The sequence below is a fragment of the Dendropsophus ebraccatus genome, chromosome 12 (genome assembly GCF_027789765.1).
Source record: "Dendropsophus ebraccatus isolate aDenEbr1 chromosome 12, aDenEbr1.pat, whole genome shotgun sequence".
Classification (NCBI taxonomy): domain Eukaryota; kingdom Metazoa; phylum Chordata; class Amphibia; order Anura; family Hylidae; genus Dendropsophus; species Dendropsophus ebraccatus.
Genome location: NC_091465.1, coordinates 29024638 through 29046450, shown reverse-complemented (window position 1 = coordinate 29046450; position 21813 = coordinate 29024638). Strand labels below are relative to the sequence as shown.

Genomic DNA, 21813 nt, shown 5'->3' with positions numbered 1-21813 from the left:
AGTAGAATGTATGAGATAATGGAAAACCAGGATGGATTTTATGGTGTTATGATTGGTGTTAGGATTGGGTGGGCCCTATATAGAATACAAGTGAGGAGGCCAGTGTTGATGCTGACTTTAGCGGTTCAGCCGATTCCATATCCCAGTACTCGTCTGCAAGTTGAATAACCAAGAAAAGAATCTGCTCTGGGCTCTGCATTGGTTTATGTGGTTATCTGGTGTCTCAATTTATTTAGGTGATCTGGACTAGAGCATTTACTTAGAGAGATGGACTGAGGTCTGTATTTAAAGAGAAACTACCAGTAGGTTAGATTTAGGAGACTTTACCTTGCTGCTATATTCCCACTGTGTTCAGAACATTTTTTTAAGGGCCTTTTACACATTCAGATTATTGTACAGGATTGAGCATTATTAGAAACACTCCTGGGACAATTGTTGGCCTGAGTAAAAGTGACAACGATCAGCTGAAGAATGGATTGTCTGTTTAGAATCTGCTTTAGGGTAGCTTCACACACACCGTATTGCAGCAGTTTTTATGCTGCGGATCTGCAGCAGATTTGATCTAAACTGAACACAGAATCAAATCTGCTGCATATCCGGTATGTGTGAACGCACCCTTAGACTATGTTCACACTATGTAAGTTCCGCACAAATCACTTCTGCTGTACTTACGTAGTGCTGCAGGCTGAGGGAATCCTGGCACATAGTATACACTCCGGCCGGGATACCGAGCGGCTCTGTAGAAAACTGACATGTCAGTTTACTGCGGCCACAGAAAAACCCTGTCAGTTTACATAATGGAGCAAGCGGCTCTGGCCGCACGCTCCATTGTGTGCTGTGGGGAGTTCTAATGCGGACGCGCACTGATTTGCCCGCATAACAACTCAGCGGCGCTAAAGATTATCCGGACGGTACTGCAGTGATCTATTGTGAGACTGGCTGTTTCATGACCAGGCTGGGTAACGGAATGGCCGGTCTCATACTACCTGTGACCATAGCTTTAAAATGTATCTTTATCGGCAGCACATCTCCTTTTGTATAAATATATCTCTGCTGTCTGTTTCCAGGTCACTAGCAGTCTATATTTACCAGGCTGCTTGTGATCTGGAATCAATTCCCCAGCTGCTGCTGTAACTTCAGGCCGCCGCCTTCTCCTGAATTATTGACAGCCAGAGGAGGCGGGGCCTGAAGATACAGCCAGAGGACTGGAGAAACTAGATGTCACAAGCAGCATGGCAAGTATACACTCACCGGCCACTTTATTAGGTACACCATGCTAGTAACGGGTTGGACCCCCTTTTGCCTTCAGAACTGCCTCAATTCTTCGTGGCATAGATACAACAAGGTGCTGGAAGCTTCCTCAGAGATTTTGGTCCATATTGACATGATGGCATCACACAGTTGCCGCAGATTTGTCGGCTGCACATCCATGATGTGAATCTCCCGTTCCACCACATCCCAAAGATGCTCTATTGGATTGAGATCTGGTGACTGTAGAGGCCATTGGAGTACAGTGAACTCATTGTCATGTTCAAGAAACCAGTCTGAGAGGTTTCTAGCTTTATGACATGGCGCATTATCCTGCTGAAAGTAGCCATCAGATGTTGGGTACATTGTGGTCATAAAGGGATGGACATGGTCAGCAACAATACTCAGGTAGGCTGTGGCGTTGCAACGATGCTCAATTGGTACCAAGGGGCCCAAAGAGTGCCAAGAAAATATTCCCCACACCATGACACCACCACCACCAGCCTGAACCGTTGATACAAGGCAGGATGGATCCATGCTTTCATGTTGTTGACGCCAAATTCTGACCCTACCATCCGAATGTCGCAGCAGAAATCGAGACTCATCAGACCAGGCAACGTTTTTCCAATCTTCTACTGTCCAATTTCGATGAGCTTGTGCAAATTGTAGCCTCAGTTTCCTGTTCTTAGCTGAAAGGAGTGGCACCCGGTGTGGTCTTCTGCTGCTGTAGCCCATCTGCCTCAAAGTTGGACGTACTGTGCGTTCAGAGATGCTCTTCTGCCTACCTTGGCTGTAACGGTTGGCTATTTGAGTCACTGTTGCCTTTCTATCAGCTCCAACCAGTCTGCCCATTCTCCTCTGACCTCTGGCATCAACAAGGCATTTCCGCCCACAGAACTGCCGCTCACTGGATGTTTTTTCTTTTTTGGACCATTCTCTGTAAACCTTAGAGATGGTTGTGCGTGAAAATCCCAGTAGATCAGCAGTTTCTGAAATACTCAGACCAGCCCTTCTGGCACCAACAACCATGCCACGTTCAAAGGCCCTCAAATCACCTTTCTTCCCCATACTGATGCTCGGTTTGAACTGCAGGAGATTGTCTTGATTATGTCTACATGCCTAAATGCACTGAAGTTGCCACCATGTGATTGGCTGATTAGAAATTGAGTGGTAACATGCAGTTGGACAGGTGTACCTAATAAAGTGGCCGGTGAGTGTAGACTGCTAGTGATCTGTAAACTTGACAGCACTACTTGTCAGATCAGCCGGTGTCAGCAAACTATATAGATTTGTAATTTATTTCTATTTAAAAATCTCAAGCCTTCCAGTACTTATCAGCTGCTGTATGTCCTGCAAGTGTTTTTTTTCCAGTCTGACACAGTGCTCTCTGCTGCCACCTCTGTCCCTGACAGGAACTGTCCAGATCAGCAGCAAATCCCCATAGAAAACCTATCCTGCTCTGCATAGTTCCTGACACAGACAGAGGTGGCAGCAGAGAACACCGAGCCATAAGTACTGAAAGACTTGAGATTTTTAAATTACAAATCTATATAACTTTCTGAAACCAGTTGATTTGGAAGATTTTTTTCCCCTGGAGTTACCCTTTAAAGTGCACAGTATTACGTCCCACTGGATGAGTAGTCTAATCTATGGCCTGTATTGATTATGGGGTCATATACAATATTTTTATACCCCAGGTAGGCGTGGGATCTATATAATTTAGCAAGTCATGTTTTAAAAATGTATTGAGCCGCCTAAGACATCGCTCCTGGGAATCCTGCCTGATATTGGCGACTCACTTGTCATGGAGCTATATATAAAATTCTCGGACCTACAAACACCTCATTTCCATTACCTCCTGTAGAGTTACCTGGAAAACTAGCGGAGCCCAACAAATAGAATAATGATACTTCCTATACTCAGATCCAATTATGGCCCATGAAATACATAAGAAACATGGCCGGTAAAAGAACCCTAAACCCTTGGCTTCTAGCAGACATATCCACTCCGGAGATAAGACGTGACTGTTACTGCCATATGGAAGACATGTTGTGAATGTCTCAACCCCTATTTGCAATCTCCGTAACCATGGAAACAGTTGTTGCCATGCTCCGTTTTCTCTACGGTTCCAGATGTTTTTACCTTTAAGTGAAATCCATCCGATTCTTCAGCACCTTAAAAGAAGATATCAGCATTATATAAGATCCCTGTCAGAATGTAAAGTCCTCATAAACATTCCAGACATACAATATGAGCCCCATTCATTAGAACAGCCCGTGACATGGATTTCTTACAGAACAGTAGTGCATTCTCTGGGCATCAACAAAAGTCAAGAGGGAAAGTTCCTCGAAGAAAGACGTTGTTGTTTTCAGAATCTTGATGCCCTTTAAGTGACATCAAAATATAATAAGTCGAAAAAGCTGTGGCTTGTCCAACTCTTTTCCTGAGATTCTTTATTTTTTTTCCTACATAATCCTTGGCAAGACTTGGAAGAGTTGTAAAACAACCCTGGCTGCTTTCTCCCCTCTCAGCTTGAGTTGACTGCTCGGAGAATGCATGGTCTTGTTACCTTTTCAAAGCCTCCTCTCATGTAAAAAGTTCTTTTCAAGTCAAGTTAAAGAGCTGCTCGAGAATGTTCCAAGAAAACCAGTATGTCTATTGATGCGGTCAGATGCCCCATCGCCTTTGCCGTATGCGTCTGGAAAACCCTTTATCTGGTCTTTATTCCAGCTGTCGCCCTCTATGGAGCCATAAATTATTGGGAGTTGGTATAAAATATCCCTGTGCTGTAGACCGGTATGGTCCTACCTTGGTTTGATCACTTACTGTGGGACATGGTAGAACATGGTTCACAGTCTTTATTACTTAAGGTCATTTTTTAATAAACCAATTTTCCTCCCAATCTATACATTCCACTTAGGTGGGTTTTCCAGGTTTACAAAAACAGCAGCGCTCTTGACCTCAGTTGGGGTGTGAGTTTTGCAGCTCAGTTCCGTTAAAGTGAATGGAAATGAAATGTAGTACCATACACAACCTGAGGACAGGGTGTTTTCGCTAATCCTGGATAACTCCTTTAAAGGTACCATGGTACATCTGGCAGTTCTGTACCCCACTTAGGAGCGGACTACAAACCTGCCAGGATTTTGAAAGAGTATCTTGTGGCCCTAGCCAAATGAGAGATATCTTTTAAAGAAATGGAAACACTAAGGGTGTGTTCACACCCACAAATGAGCATAAAAAACACCCATAAAAACAACAGCACCCATTGACTTGCTAAAAGCAGCACTGGAAAAAAAAGGAATGGTGTTACTTTTCAGAGCTGATCCACTCAGTAGCTCACAATGAAATCAATGGGAGCTTTTTTATTAACAGTGTGAACATACCCTAAGAATGATAATTCATTATTGCTATCTTCTGTTGTGTATATGGGCTTAGCATAGTAGTGCCTGTCCCTTGAGTAAGCACAGAGACAAAACTTAAAGGGAACCTATACAATAAAATTGTTGTTTAATCTCTCACCATATGATTAAAATTCTTGTTCTAAACTTAGAAGTCCAGTGGGTGGTGCTAACGATTGACAATAGGTGCCCCTGTTTCCCTAGCCTAGCTGGATGCAGCAGATATTGGTAAGCAGGATTAAAAAAATGTAGCCAAATGATCTATTCTGTATAGTTTCCATAACTCTCATACAAGTTGATGGGAGTTACAGAAAATTTTAGCAACACTAGATATGCCATTTCAATAACTTGTTAAGGAAACCTAGTAGCTCATGGAAGCTATAGCTCTTCCATACCTTCCATTGACTTCTACGCAAGTTACATAAATAGCATAGAACAGAGGTGTCAAACTCAGGCCCTCCAGCTGTTGCAAAACTACAATTCCCATCATGCCTGGACAGCCAAAGCGGAGTTTGTCACCTGTAGCATAGAACAATCTGTACACCTGCTGCGATTAGTTCTATTAGAAAATATTTCTATTTTTCCTTCTGCAGCTTGGATATATTACTATACACTGCAAGCTGCTCGGTTCCTGCCTCCTTTTCAGGATCAAGCAGCTTGGAAGGTTTTGTAATAAAAGGTGCACAAGAAAAAAAATCCTGAAAGCTTTTTTAAAATAATCTAAGGCAATTTGCAATGGTGGCCTTAGGATTAAAAGGAGAAGTCTGGCGAAATGTTTTATTAAAGTATTGTATTGCCCCCCAAAAGTTAAACAAATCACCAATATACACTTATTATGGGAAATGCTTATAAAGTGCTTTTTTCCCTGCATTTACTACTGCATCAAGGCTTCACTCCCTGGATAAAATGGTGATGTCACTTCCTGGATAACATGGTGATGTCACTTCCTGGATAACATGGGGCTGTCACTTCCTGGATAAAATGGGGATGTTACTTCCTGGATAACATGGTGATGTCACGACCCGACTCCCAGAGCTGTGCGAGCTGTGGCTGCTGGAGAGGATGATGGCAGAGGGATGCTCAGTGTCCCTCCAGTGCCCTGTGTCCCACTGCCATCATCCTCTCCAGCAGCCACAGCCCGCACAGCTCTGGGAGTCGGGTCGTGACATCACCATTTTATCCAGGAAGTGACATCACCATGTTATCCAGGAAGTGACATCACCATGTTATCCAGGAAGTGAAGCCTTGATGCAGTAGTAAATGCAGGGAAAAAATCACTTTATAAGCATTTCCCGTAATAAGTGTATATTGGTGATTTGTTTAACTTTTGGGGAGAAATACAATACTTTAATAAAAATTTTGCCCGACTTCTCCTTTAAAGCTCATGGGGCTCAAAGGCAAATTCTGTACCCAGCACCTTCACCTATCACAGGGCTAGGGAACCTTTGCTCTCCAGCTGATGCAACACTACAACTCTAATCATGCCTGAACAGACAAAGCTAACCATACTTAGTTCTCCATAGCTTCTGAAATAGCTGTCTGTGCAAAACTACTACTCCCATCGTGCCTGGACAGCCAAAGCTAAAGCTTTGGCTGTCCAGGCACGATGGGAGTTGTAGTTTTGCAACAGCTGAAGAGCCAAGTTTCCCTACCTTTGACCTATCACATACTGTTTAGTGAAGTTTCTGTGTATACTTATACATATGTTGGGTAACCAGGGGACCATAGACAGCTATTTCAGAAGCTATGGAGAACTAAGTATGGTGACCATGGTTACAGCAGGAAGGGAAGATCTGTCTAGCGCTAGGAGAAGGGGGTCATCTGTAAGAACGGAGACAATATATTCTTTATGTGGTGATGTGCTTATGTCACCGGACACAATACGGCATGAAATCTTGGCTAGTGTCAGATTGAGGTATGGATAATCAGGTTAACCGTACTATGGGGACTTCTATATCGGATGGGTGTAACATAAAGAGCACATTGTTATGCTTATACAAAGACATATGCTAGTTGAATTTGATCCAGATGACGGTCTATTGGTAACACGGGTCATTATCTCTGTGCCATAATGTCTACTTTGTTCCAATACTAAAGTTTATTTCTCATACACATGCAGTAAAATATACGGGTCAGGTTTATGTGAAGCAGACTAGCATATATTTACATTGATGGGTATGTAACTATGGTAGGAGACAGTCACCATCTGTCTGACGGCAGATTATTATAAAGGACGTTAACAACGACAGCATCAAGAAGGTCTGGTCGTTGTTACCAGTTATCATAGTTTACTGAGGGAAAATATATATTTTTAAAGTAATATATATATATATATATATATATATATATATATATATATATATTTTTTTTTGTAAACCTGTGTTTCCTATAAACTAAGGGAATCTGTCAGTTCTATATCATGCTCAGAGCTCAAGTATCAAGGAGGCAGTGCTGGGATGCAGCATGCATGCCCCCTCCCTCCCCCACCCCACTTTCACTGGTTGACGAACAGGACTAAGTGCTGTAAGCTGGGGCAGGTGGGGGAAAGAGGAGGCAAGAATTGTGTGACCGCGTACTGTCTCCTTGACACTTAAGCATGATATATAGCTGAAAGATTCCCTTTAAAAACATTATATTATGTTGCTGTCTCTGTATGAATAAACTAACAAGTGGGAGTTACCATTCCCCTTGTCATTGCTGTGTCTACCCAGTAGCCCAGTTGTCAATTTATTAAAGGATTCCCAAGAGGAATGGCACAATCAAAAATAATGTTCCAAAAATGTTATTTTATGGGGAATACTCATATTTACCAAAGCCGGCATGTCGAGAGAGTTAAGAGGCTCTTGAAACTGTTTGTAGGTGATCTTTAATAGCGTCTGTTGAATCTATAAGGGGGTTTACATAAGCCATCAATGTCTGATCTGCGGGGTGTCGACAACTTTCACACCCACCGATCAGCTGTTTGGCAGAGTCGCAGATCCAGCACAGTATATGCACAGTGAACGGGGGCCAGAAGTGGTTGGCTGTATACATTGTGTAGTGGTCATGCTGGGTTGAAGTAAATGGGAGCTAAGCTGCAGTAACCTGGCATTGTCACTATCCAATGAATGGAACCAACTGCTTCTGTCCCATTGTGTTAATATTGGAGCAACGTCTTTGCCAGATAACTCAATGGTGGGGGGTGTCAGGTGTCATAACTAGAGATGGCTGAACAGCCGAAAATCTTAGGTTCTTAGTCTTAGGTTGCCGAACATTCCGTATTTGATTCCTGATGCCTTTCCCGGTCCGTGGGGAAGGGGGAGACAGCCCGAGGACCGCCTGGAATTCCAGGATTCAGCCTAGGTAATAGGCAGGACCCTGGCTGTCTCCTCCTTCCCCACAGACCGGGATGGCATCAGGAATCAAATACGGAAGGTTCGGCAAGTTCAATCGAACCTAAGATTTTTGGCTGTTCGATCATCTCTAGTCATAACCCCTTTCGATGAGACATTGATCCTGAGGACATCCATGTAAAAGCCCTTGACAACCCTCCCATACGCCCAATACTTCCTACCTCCATCACACCCCATATGAAAACTCAAGCAGTCTCTTGGTCATGGCACTTTAAAGGCTTCCATGACACTAAGGCATGGTAGGTGTGCTTCCAGTTGGTTTAGGTCGTGGGGAATGCCTTCTGGCTATAAGGGACTGGCATCCAATGGGATCATCTGTATGAAAAGTGTATCTTTAGTAGCATTGCACCGTTATCATAATATATCCAGTTATTTACTTAGAAATAAACAACAATATGGGATGTAAAAGTGATCCCAATAAGCTTTCTTAAATTATTATGGAAAATAATACACCATGCCAGCATAAAGGATGACTCCCGGCCACACTCCCCCATGTGCATGACAATAGTGATCATTAGGCAGTCGGAGCGCTCATTTACATAAACTATTTTACTGACCTGTGTCGTCCATCCACAGGATGACAAGTGTCAAAACCAGCACCAGGGATTTCTTCATGGCTGTCACTGTGAAAAATAAAAAAAAGCAAATATTCCAATTACGTTCACTTTCCAAAACCGTTGCTTTCTGTTGCCAAGGATATGTTATTTTACTCTTGTTACCAGGGTTATCGCTTCTGGTTCTCGGCCAATAATTAGCAGCTCTTGGATTCAGTCACTACAGACACGTACCCCAGGAGGAGTACAGAAGGGGGGGGGGGGGGGGGGGGGGGGGGGGGACGAAAAAATCTCTATAGTAATGTAGACTATGGGGGAGATTTATGAAAGGGTGTAAATATACACCTGGCGTAAACTGCGCCCATAGCAACCAATCACAGCTCAGCTTTTGGCTCTGGTAAAATATAAGAGGAGCTGTGATTGGTTGCTGTGGGCAGTTTACGCCTGGTGTATATTTACACCCTTTCATAAATCTCCCCCTATGTGTTGTGCATAGGCAGATCCGAGGGGTTGGGGTAGTAGACCCTGACTTACCTGTTACATTACACTCTATATACTTTACATTTACAGTTACATTTTGTATAGGAATGTCATTGAAGGGATTATGTACATTCTTCGTATAGTTGACTTTCTACTATAGGAAAAAACTGCAAGTAATTTAATGATACCAGAACCTAATAAGAGGCCCAGGATTTAGAGGGAAATTCATAACTACAAACAACATCCATCAAAAAGGGCAAGGTCCGGAGAACGCAGGGGGGCCAGGGGTTCATGGAGAAAAAAAACTAATTCAGTCATTTAATTGCAGACAGAATAAATATCATCTGATGCTCCAGCCAACCATGAAGCTGTTGTAGGAATGACTTCACATTGATGTGAAGGCCAAAACATGGGAGAAGCAGTGATGGGAAGGAGCAACGTAGACTGCTAAAATACACAGCTCCACTAAATCAATGGATTTAAACTAGTTTTCTGGTTAAAACATTGATACATTCCCCCTAGGTTTTGCACGGCTATTATACAGATGAAAAACCTGGACAAACCTGGAAAAAGAGGTCATAAACCCAACCAGTATGTGTGTGTGCACATGTTTGAAGTTCATAGAGTGTGAGTCAGGGTGTAATGGAGAAGAGTTAAATTAAAGCAACTCCGTACCCACAACCTGCCCCCAACCCTTAAACCACTTGTATCGTCGGATCTGTCCTGGGGTCCGTTCAGCAGGTGATGCTGTTATTGTCCTTAAAAAAGAACTTGCAGCGCTGTGTCAAATTAGCGTAGCCTAGAGTGTCTATGTCCTAGGCCTCTCCGTCCCTCCTCCCCGCCCTCTCCACCATTAGGAATGCCCCTGGGCAAGATTTCTCCTTTACATCACTTCTCTGAACACTGCACAGGTGCCTTAACGATCCAGCACATGTGTAGTATTCAGACAGGTGATGAGTAGGAGAAATCCTGCCTGGGTCATTCCTAAGGATGAAGAGGGTGCAGAGGAGGGACGGAAAGGTGTCATAGGCCTAGGACACAGACGCTCTAGGCCAGGCCAATTTGACACAGGGCTGCAAGTTTAGGCTATGTTCACACTACGTAAAATAAGGGCCGTTGTCCGCGCCGCAAAACTACGGCCGTTGTTTTGAGGCTCCCTATTATGACTGCAATGCTATGTAACTACGGCCGTTGAATGCACACTACGTATCAGATAACGGCCGTTGTTTATGTGCCCCCGTGAAAAATGAACATGTCAATTATTTCCGGCCAGTAATACTGCAACAACGGCCATGGATTTCAATGCTGCTGTGAACGTAAAACTTATATCTGCCGAATTAAACTTGATTTTGATGTGGTTTCTCGAGCTGGGCGCAGTATTTAAAGTAAGTGACCTGTTTCATCCCGCTTATAAACATGCTAGGAATCAAAATTAAACAATGGCCGTAGTTTTTACAACTAGCCCATACGATCGTAATTCTACGGCCGTAGTTTTGGTCACAAAAATCTGGCCGTGAAAACAACGGCCGTTATTTAACGTAGTTTTTTTTGGACAGTCACTGCATCACCTTTCGAACGGATCCCAGGACAGATCTTGAATTAAAAAGCAGCTATCCGATGGTACAAGTGGTTTGGGGGGGGGGGGGGGGGGGGGAGATAAAGGGTCTCCATAATGACATGTTTTAGGGCACAATTAAATGGGCGTTATCACTTTAAAAAACTTTAAACATGATGTATAGACACTAGAGATGAGCGCCTATGGCTGTGTCCAGGTTTTCCCTGGCTCCAGCCAGCTTCAGCCACCAGAATTAAAATGCTGAACGATCAGACTCGAGCATGATGGAGTTGCCCTTTTCTCTAATAGACACATCAACAGTTTTGATCGGTTGAGTTTTGAGTCTACCTGGTGGCAGAGATGGGCGAGGAAGCGTACAAACCATTTTTTTTGTTTTCCCCAGGCTAAACACATAAAAATACAGCTTGGAATACCCATAGATATTTTACTCTGGATGAGACTCAATGGGACAGAATTGCTGTGGATTTAAAAATTCATTGGCCATTAGCTGCACATCTCCCCATGTAATAACTGCAGAGAGCTGATTAAACGGGTTATCCAGCACTATAAAAACATGGCCACTTTCTTTCAGACACAACACGACTCTTGTCTCCAGTTCAGGTGCGTTTTGCAATTAAGCTCCATTCACTTCAATGGAACTGAGCAGCAAAAACCCACCCAAGCTGGAGACAAGAGTGGGGCTGTCTCTGGAAGAAAGTGGCCATGTTTTTGTAGCGCTGGATAACCCGTTTAAAGCTAAGGGCTGCATAAACAATCTATTAATAGGAGCCATGTAAAAGGCTCTGTAAACAAACGTCATCTGGCGAGATTGGCACTCATTTACTAAGCCGCTTAGGCCGTCTTTTAAGGTTATGTTCCCACATTTTTTTTTTCTTAAAAGTCCAAGGAGCATTTTCTTACCAAAATGCACGAAGGTGCAATAAGGATGCGGTGCATTGCGAGCCCCCAACCAACCACATTTCCACATCCATCTGAAAACATGCCTCCTAGAGTCTTACAATGGCCATGCAGTGTTGCTTTGGTCACTGAAGAATGCATTGGGGCATGGTTTCAGATGCATACATGTTAATCTGCTGTTGTGTTGCTGTACGACTGGGAGCACTAAGAATAAATATATATTCTTTTACCTTTAGTGGCATCTTTGATAAATCTTCAATCTATTCAATATGTAAATTAGGTGATTTGGTGCACTAGGTGTGTCTCACCCCTGATGTACTAAACTGCCTACCTTGCATATTGAAAAGAGTGAAGATTAGTGTACCCATCAGACACTCTGCATTGATGAGCCCCAGAGTGACATCACTGCAGAGTGCCCCCTTCATCAGGAAGGCTGACAGGGCAGATCGGTAGTCCCCGCCTCTGGTATTTCAAACCATCTAATGTGCATAACTTAATGAGATTTAACAAAAAAAGGGTGCTGAGGATGAAGGTAATAAGAGTACCTTAAAGCGAATCTGTCCCCCCAATCTGCCTCCTTCCCCAAAAGCGCCTCTACCATCGGATAGCTGCTTTTAATCCAAGATCTGTCCTGGGGTCCATTCGGCAGGTAATGTAGTTTTTGTCCTAAAAAACAACTTTGAAACTTGCGGGGCTGTGTCAAATTAACGTGGCCTACAGTACCCCTGCCCTCGGGTTGTGACGCCCCTTTGTCCCTCCTCCCTCTCAACCATTAGGAAAGCCCCCAGGCAGGATTTCTCCTAATCATCACTTGTTTGAACACTGCACATGTGCTGGATCGTTAAGGCACATGTGCAGTGTTCAGACAGGTGATGAATAGGAGAAATCCTGCCTGGGGCGTTTCTAAAGATATGGAGGGTGGGGAGAAAGGACGGAGAGGCGTCACAGGCCTAAGGCACAGACACTCTAGGCCACGCCAATTTGACACTGGGCTGCTAGTTTAAAAGTAGTTTTTTAGGACAATAACCATCACCTGCCGAATAGACCCCAGAGCAGATCTTGAATAAAAAGCATCTATCCGACGGTACAAGTGGATTGGGGGCAGATTGTGGATACAGAGTCGCTTTAATTCTCAGAGTCCCCGACTCTATGGGAACATACCAGCAGGTTAGACTCCTGATCCGCTATTAGTTTCCCTTTAACTGTCCTCCTCTACCAGTGGAATACCACTTCCAAATATAGTTGAGGATCATATAATCCAGAGATGGGGAACCTTTGTCCCTCCAGCTGTTCGAAAACTACAATTCCCATCATGTCTGGACAACCAAAGCGGGAATTGTATTTTGACAACAACTGGAGGGCCGAAGGTTCCCCATGCCTCAAGATGACCTATGCATGAAAACCATGAAAAATACTTCTATTTCATATAATATTCATAAATGCAACATGAAGTGAGTCCCTTAATACAGTCATGTATCTAATTGACAGTGTGACAAAATAATTGTACATTGTTTCCACCAGCAAACGTCACTAATAACAATCACAATTGCTTCTCGAAAATTATTTAACTCCCCATTTTTGGATCCAATCGAAGTGTAAATCAGATGTTGCTCTGGACGTCAATCAAATAAACCAGTCCATGTTTTCAATTACATGACAAGCATATGTCCCGAGAAACTATTTGGCAGTAATCTGCTAACATATTTCATCAGCCGATGCCATACATAGATCTCGCAGTCAGCCTTCAATATGGAATGCTGCGCTGACTGTGAATGCCTTTGCTTGCATAACATCCCGATCCCTCGAGAGGCTTGTGAGGAAAGAACGGTCTGAAAGAAATCTTTACAGGATGGAAACTATCAAATAAAAGGGAATATTGAATAAATACAATGTGGCTGAAATAATCCACACACAAGGGAACAAGCGCTGGCTCCATATCAAGAGCCCCTTCAGAGAAATATGCACATCCTGGATTTGACCTGCTTCCCTATGGATGGTGGATTTAGAGAGTCCATCCAGCCGCTCCCTTAATTTTAGATTTTACAAGGAATATTCAGGTGGTTTTAATACTTGCACACAGTCTTCTTAGAAAAGACCTTTTCTCCGTTATCATGCAAGGGTATTGGCATACATAGAGCTCAGAGTAAGAGTAAGTGGGCCCATTTTACATTAGATCCGAATACAAAGCAATATAATGGAACTGATAGCGAAGTGAAATTTTAGAAGCATCCCCTGTTTGTCTGGGATATTGTCTGCTTCTTAAGGTTGTATAACATTGCAACCAATCATTTTATTCTCTCAGTTTCATCCAAAATAAAAAAGTGAATCAACTTTGCAAACAAGTCTACATTAGAAAAATTCTACCTCTGTATCTAATGCAAATGTTTGTGTTGCCATGGTAACAGACTACAAACAAAGGCTGTGTAGTCTGACATGGCAGTAACACTTCTTTTCCATTCTTATCATAACCCATTTAATGTCCTTTGTTAAATATAGGTTTGTTGAGGTCTATGAGCCTGTATTGTACCCTTGTTTATCTCTGAATACCGAGATGTACAGTGGTTTTTTCTGTTGGACCCGTTAGCATGAATAAATAAAAAAATAGGACGTCATAACTCGGACAAGATGACGTCACAGATACCCTTATAGAAGTCTATGAGAGACGTGTTTTTCATGAATAGCGCAGATCTGACAAACACGTGAAAAACACGGATGTCAGGTAATCGGCGTAATTTAGAAAGCTTTAAACAGATGCGTGAATAACATGGACGGATGCAATCATGGATGTTTTTGACGGATCACAGAGCTAGATAGCAGACCTCATCCACAGACCTTAAAAATCACTGAAGGTGTAAATAAGGCCTAGGGAAGGATAGCTTTGTATTTTGGCTCAACACTTGACTACAATATGACAGCACTTGGGAGTGCCTATGGCTCCTTACATGTAGTGTACACACACCGTTAGGCTATGTTCCCACTAATTACTAATAAGCTAAGACAATGTCCGTTGTTGTCAAACAACAATTGGAATTAAGAATCATGACCATTAATTTCCGGCCGCTGTTTGACAACACCGGCCATTGTCTGAGCGTATGTAGTGGGAACATAGCCTCAGATGAATTAGCACTTAGCAGACAGAGAAACCTGTCATCAATTTTATTCTTCCTGAACCACAAGTCACTGGGGTGGAGAGCTCTATCAATCAAAGTTAGGGGCTCAAGGAGAAGCTACTGGGGACCATCACAATGACCAGTGGCTTAAAGGGGGTATCTGGAGAGCAGAAAAGCTCCACTTCCTCCATCTGGTTTTCTTGGAAGGTACTTCAAAGACGAGAGAGAGCAGAATCTTGTTATAGGTAAAAATGAATAGCTGCTCAATGTTACCAATGTCATGGAGTCATCGAGCAAGCTATGGGATATTGCGGACAGGTGTACTTTTGCCCACGCCATAATCACAACTTAGACCAGCATCATCTTATCTCAGAAGTATCTTCCAAGGTGGCCAGAGAGAGGAAGTGGGGCGACAGAAAGCAGAACAGTTAGGACTTGTTCTGCTCTCCAGATAACCCAACATAGGTAACATGAATGTGATAACAGGTTCCCTTTAAGACAATCTGTTTTCTCTCTCCCTAACCCTGCATTGTGTAGTTGTTTAACAATAAAGTGTACTGTATACCTATATATTATGGAGATCACTGTATGAGCAGTATATAAGAAGCATCCTCTAGTGGTGGTTGTAGGCAGCCAAGATGCTATACTGCTGTAAAATAGTCATTTCTGCATATTTGTCACGAAAAAGACAGACATTAGCCACATTGAATGACAATATGGCTGCTCCTCTTGGTTAAGTGCCTAAGTACCTGACCTATGAGCCTAATAAAATGCCCTAAAAGAGGCATTCTGAGGATGTTTTTTTTTTTTTTAATGGAATAAGGGGGTATTCTGGAGATAGACCCTCCTTTTTATAGAGTGGGGGTGCAGCTATCCCCTGCAGATGCCATTCTGACATTCCCACTTCTCATTGCTTCCTCTGACATGTTAAAGGGGTTATCCAGCGCTACAAAAACATGGCCACTTTCTTCCAGAGACAGCCCCACTCTTGTCTCCAGCTTGGGTGGGGTTTTGCTGCTCAGTTCCATTGAAGTGAATGGGGCTTAATTGCAAACCGCACCTGAACTGGAGACAAGAGTCGTGTTGTCTCTGAAAGAAAGTGGCCATGTTTTTGTAGCACTGGATAACCCCCCCAGGACATGCCCTCTTAGTCAGTCACTGGCAGAGGATGGTAACCAGCGATTGGCTGACACAACAGAGGAAGGGGGCAGCAGGGACCTGTGGCTGTCAGAGTGGTAGCTGCAGGATATTGGGGCTGCTGAAACGTATTCATAAAGGACTCAAGGTACTTAAAAAAAACAAACAAACAGAAAACATTAACTAGAATACCCCTTTAAAATAACTAAAATAACCACTGACTTGAAATAAACAAATTTGCTGAAAGTTTAGGTTCGCACGAACCCAATCAGCATTTAAATCCCACAGCCTGGAGAAGGTGGATGCAGCCCGAGGACTGCCCGGAAAACATGGATACAGCCATAGGTGAAATGATCATGAGTGATGAGTGAATGAATGAAAGATAAGTGAAATTACAGCCATAGGCTATGTTCACACAATGTAAGTTGTGTATTAATCATGGCCGTTATTGCCGATGTGCAACAAGGTGGAATCTGATTTGTTTCCAAGGGCAACTGAGCCAGTTTCACTTTACACCAGCTTTGATAACTCTCCCCCATAGTATATGCTCTGGGCGGGATCGCTAGCGGCCACGCAAAAAATGGACATGTCACGGAATGGCCGGTGTCTTACGCCATGTGAACATGGCCATAGGCTGTATCCACCTTCTCCAGGCAGCGGGATTCAAATGTCAATTGTTTGGATTATTGTGAACCCGAATTTCTGTGAAGTTTGCTCGTCTACCATTGACCAATCATCAGCCATATATTATTTATTATATTACCTGCTGAAGTAGTACATAAAAATATTCTCAATATATAGGGTAACCTTTCCATAAGCCTACCTCTATGAGAAGACCCTACCCAGACCAGATCTGGTGTGCCCCATACATCATGCTTAGTGGCCATCGTCTTTGAGAAGACCACCCTATAGAAGACCAGTGCAAATGTAATTGGGAAAAGACACACTGTATAACACTTCTTGACTGAATACAGGTATAAACTATAAAATGTTGCATAGAAAAGTAATATGTAAACCAGGTCAATCGGAATCCATGTATAGTATAATTCTCTTACAAAATCACTGAAGTTTTCAAGAAGTGATAGCATCATATTCCTCCCCCCCCCCCCCCTGCTAGAAACACCATGACCCCCTTTTCCATAATGCACAATAGGCATAAATCTGATTATAGTAATTACCTTCTTCTACAGACTTCATAATTCTCAAGAATATGCAAAATCTTCTGAATCTCTCAGAAAATGACGTGTTCTCCGATCCCAGATATAAGAAATTCTGATGCGTTGCTAGGTAATTGAATCAGTAAAACATTTCACTAAAAATAGCCCTGTTGTTTTTCCCACCTTAACCTGTTTAGGTTCTACATGACCACTCACACAATTATTTTCACAGCAACCTTTGGTCTAGATCATATTCTCTTACGTCACTGATGCACCAACTAACAGCAAACTTTTTATTAGTTTTATAAAAAAAAAAAAAATCATAAAAATTGCATAATAAGATTACAAGGACAACATAAAAATGTAAAAAAAAATTGTCTTACCAAATTTAATTATTTCAATAAGGACAACATAGACGCAAAAATACCCCAAAATAGCAACAAAAACAATCTCCTGATTTTGCACCCACATTTGAATGATGAAAAACCGACAACCTCCGAATTATTTTAAGTCATTGTAAATAGTCAAAGTCTAAAGTTGTACACGAAAAAAAAAAAAAAAAATCACAAAAAAAATTTGTTATAAAATATATATAATTTTAAACAGTTTAAGAAAATAATGAATTTAGAATTTTGCCCTCTTATAAATTAGGATGAAGTCTTACCACTTAGTTCTCCAGGAAGCAGCGTCCTATGTCTGTAATTCTTCTCTCAGCAGCAATTGAGAGAGAGAGAATGCAGCTTCTCAGGAAAACATAGCAAATCCTGCAGTTTCAACAGAAGATGTTGAGGGATTGGAGGAGGAGGAGCGAGCCAGCCTTATGGTTTAGTGGCCCCTTATTGGAATGTGTGTATTACTGCTTCTATTTTTCACTGTGATTGACTGGAGGATAATTATGTGATCCCTTTGGGAGAATAATAATATATAGCAATATTATACGGCCAGACTGGATGGGGAGCAGCATTCAGAAATTCAACTGGGGGGAAACGATTGGAAATTTGATTTTTTTTCTTCTTCTTTATGGCTTAATTACTGAACAACAGAAAAAACACACAAAAAAAAAATAAAAGTATGTTGCAGTTTTCCCATTTATTTTACTCATTATTGTTCATTATACTGTATTAGGATATCATTTTGTTATATTACTTTTGAGTTCAATTTTATTTTATTTTTTTTTGTGTTGAAAAGCACCACTGCCGCTAAAAGGTGTCTGGACTATATGTTATCACCCTGTCACCATGTGATGCTGACGTATCCGTGCGCAGACACATCCCATCCACGTACAGGTTTTTCTTAAATCCTAAAGTACGGTATTCTTTGCTTTAGGGTATGTTCACACATACAGAATCCGGAGCACATTCGATATCAATGTAACTACATAACTGGACACAGCATCAAATCTGCTGCGGATCCTGTACGTGTGAACGCACCCTTAGAGGCCAAGACACAGCATGTTCGGAAAGTGATCTTTATATAGATACTTGGGGGGAGATTTATCGAACAGGTGTAAAGTAGAATTGTCTTAATTGCCCCTAGCAACCAATCAGATTCCACCTTTCATTCCTCACAGATTCTTTGAAAAATGAAAGGTGGAATCTGATTGGTTGCTAGGGGCAACTAAGACAATTCTACTTTACATCTGTTTGATAAATCTCCCCCTAGGTGACCATAAAAGAAAATGGAGTCTGTGCCAGTCCATGCATGGACACATTGGCATCCAATTGTAACAGGACGCCAATGTATATGTGCAAAGGAAGGTCCATGGTACAGTACTGATGGCCCCCTTTGGCATTAGACAGGGGTCAGCATGGGACCACTGTGTGGCTAAACAGCCCCATATAAACCGTAAACTGCAATGTCCTGTGTGATCTGACACCTTTCTATTACTGTCAGCAGGATCTTTCTTAGTGATTTGTGCTACAGTAGCTGTTTTGTATGATCAGGTGCAATACTCAAACCTAGAGATGAGCGAACCTGGCTGAGGTTCGGGTTCGTACTAGGGCTGAGCGAAGCGGCCGAGGTTCGGGTTCGTATAAACCTGAACTATCGGCTTCTGATTCCCACTGTCTGCCCGCTCCGTGGAGAGAGTGGATACAACCTTGAGGACAGCCTGGAAAACTGGGATACAGCCATAGCCATAAGCTGTATCCCAGTTTTCTAGGCGGTCCTCAGGCTGTATCCACCCTCTCCATGAAGCCGGCAGACAGCGGGAATCAGAAGCCCATAGTTCAGGTTCATACGAACTCAAACCTCCAGCGGTTCGCTCAGCCCTAGTTCATACGAGCCCGAACCATCGACATTTGACTCCCTCTGTCTTCCTGTTCCATGGGAAAGGTGGAGACAGCCCGAGTCCTGCCTGGAAAACAGATACAGCCTATGACCTAGGCTGTATTCCTGTTTTCCATGCGGGACTGGGGCTGTCTCCTTCTTTCCCAAAGAACTGGGAAGACAGAGGGAGTCAAATGCCGATGGTTCGGGCTCGTACAAACTAGGGATAAACGAACCAGCCGAGGTTCGAGGTCGCTCATCTCTACTCATACCCCATACAGAACAACAGAACCAAACTTAGATCATAATAGTAAAAACTCAAGGGGTCCGAATGTTGAAGCTTTTGACAGTATAAGGTGTATGGGGGCTTCCCAATGCCCTACTGACAGACTATTTTAGTTGTTGGAGATAGAGGTCGGGCAAGATGGATTTTCACTTCTGAACATTCATGTGTATGGGGAGGACAGGAGAGATAACGGTTTCCAAGCGTTAAGACAGGGATGGGGAACCTTCAACCCTCCATCTGCTTCAAAATTACAATTCCCATCATGCCTGGACAGCCGAAGCTAAAGCTTCGGCTGTCCAGGCATGATGGGAATTGTAATTTTGCAGCAGATGAAGGGCCGAAGGTTCCTCATCCCTGTCTTAACGCTTGGAAACAGTTATCTCTCCTGTCCTCCCCATACACACTGCAGGTCTGGGCTCTATAAATATAAGAGCTTGGGACAACCATAGGCTACTCTTGAGGCCTGAGGTTCATAAGACTTGATCTAATTCGTCTGCTTTGGCAGAGAACATGCTTGACCCATAGGTTACTCCATTGAACCTCTTGTAACCATAGTGTTATGCCACCGCTACTAATTGTACAATTACCTGAATGACTGACACATTCTGGTTGCTGCTGGAGCCATTGGAACCTTTAACCTCTTCCCATAACCTTTAGACACACACATTCATTGATCTGTCAAACATATGTGGATTTATTAGAATCTTTCCACATCATTAGATGCATCACATATTATGTATCCCAGCTGAAATCTATCCTGATGAAACACAAGCACCATTTCTATGATGTCGTAGAAACATCACATTGTAACATAAACCAAAATTATTTTACGACTTATTAAAGGCATTGGTGGCTTCCCAGGACCTGGACAACAACCAATGTCCTCATCTTTTAGTCATGTCATTATTAGAGATCGCTATTGCTCGGCATTTGAATATTGGTGGCTGATTAAGTTGGATGCAGCCCTAGGGAGTGCAGGAAAACATGGATACAGTCATAGGCCGTAGGCGTTCATCTGTAGTCATTATCTTTACAATTGGACTGGTAGAAACCAATTCTGGTTGTCCTCTGTGATATCCAAGGTTATATAGTTCCTCTTTATGAATCACTTGTTTTCTCAGACATGTGAAATACCTAAATATTAAGGGTACGTTCACATTTACCGGATCCGCAGCAGAAAATACGCAGATCCGCAGCGGATTTCATTTAAATAACTGAACACAGCATCAAATTTGCTGCGGATCCTGTAGGTGTGAACGCACCCTAAAATTAATTTCCCCCCAAAACTTCTGTGTGTCTTTGTAGCCTAATGCTCATCTACCCCAATTCCCTGACAGCTCCTGGTCATATATTATCTCCACAGGCAATGCCAATGCACCCCCACCCACATATCCAGATTTTTCTATGGATACTCCCTTGTATACATATGGACCCACCAACAGTCTACAGTACGCAGTATGGGGGCCTCATGGCAGTAGTCATAGTAAATAAGAATAAAGCATTTTAGATTTCAGTATATCCAATCATATTATTAACCCCTTCACATCCACAACACGGCTACACATGTTCGTGCTGCCAATGCCCCGAGCAGCAGGAACGTATATAAACGTCTGTGGCCATGAAGGAACTTTAATGTGTGGAGGGCCATTTCAGTGCAGCTGCCTGTCATTAACCCCCTTAAATGCTGCAATGCATTGTGATTGCAGCATTTAAGTCAGTGACAGGATAAGCACCTGTCACTGACTGATCAGGACCACAGCAGCATGGCTGCAGGGATCCCGATCACATGCACTAACAGGCTGAGAAGATCAGCCATCTTTTCAAGCAGGCTTTATGAGAAGATCTCCGATAGTACTGTTCAATACTATGCTATGGCATAGCATCGATCAATCTAATGATTGCATATTTAACTGTAAAAAAAAAAAAAAGTGTAAAAAAGGGGTAGAAGGAAAAAAAAAAGTAAAAAAATAAATTAAAAAAAACCCTTATAAACCCCCCCCCAATAAAAGTTTATCTCCTTTGGCATTATAAAAGTAAAAATATGTAATAAAAAATAAACACTATTCGGGAGATTTATCAAAGGGTGTAAAATTTAGACTGGTGCAAACTTGCCACAGCAACCAATCACAGCTCCTCTTTCCTTTCACCAGAGCTGGAAGCTGAGCTGTGATTGGTTGCTGTGGGCAGTTTGCACCAGTCTAAATTTTACACCCTTTGATAAGCCTCCCCCTAGATATAGTAGTGTGTGGAATTGTCCGATTTATTAAAATATAACAATATTGTTCCTGCACAGTAAACGGTGTAACCCAA

General features: G+C 42.6%; 1 protein-coding gene across 2 annotated transcripts in view; it reads right to left on the bottom strand.

Annotated features, from left to right (window-relative positions):
- The window catches only part of LOC138770005 (probable glutamate receptor), a 29924-nt gene extending 12228 nt beyond the window's left edge, over positions 1–17696 (bottom strand). The window contains exons 1-3 of one of the 2 annotated variants that reach the window (XM_069948830.1): positions 17614–17696; positions 8596–8661; positions 3391–3422 (exon numbers count right to left, since the gene is read on the bottom strand). In XM_069948830.1, coding sequence (XP_069804931.1) covers positions 3391–3422; positions 8596–8653 — 90 coding nt within the window. In that variant the 5' untranslated portion in view covers positions 8654–8661; positions 17614–17696. Of the gene's footprint in view, positions 1–3390; positions 3423–8595; positions 8662–8757; positions 8832–17613 lie in introns of those variants that run through there. The other variant, XM_069948831.1, reaches the window with a different exon arrangement.
- Between the last annotated feature and the right edge of the window lie 4117 nt (positions 17697–21813).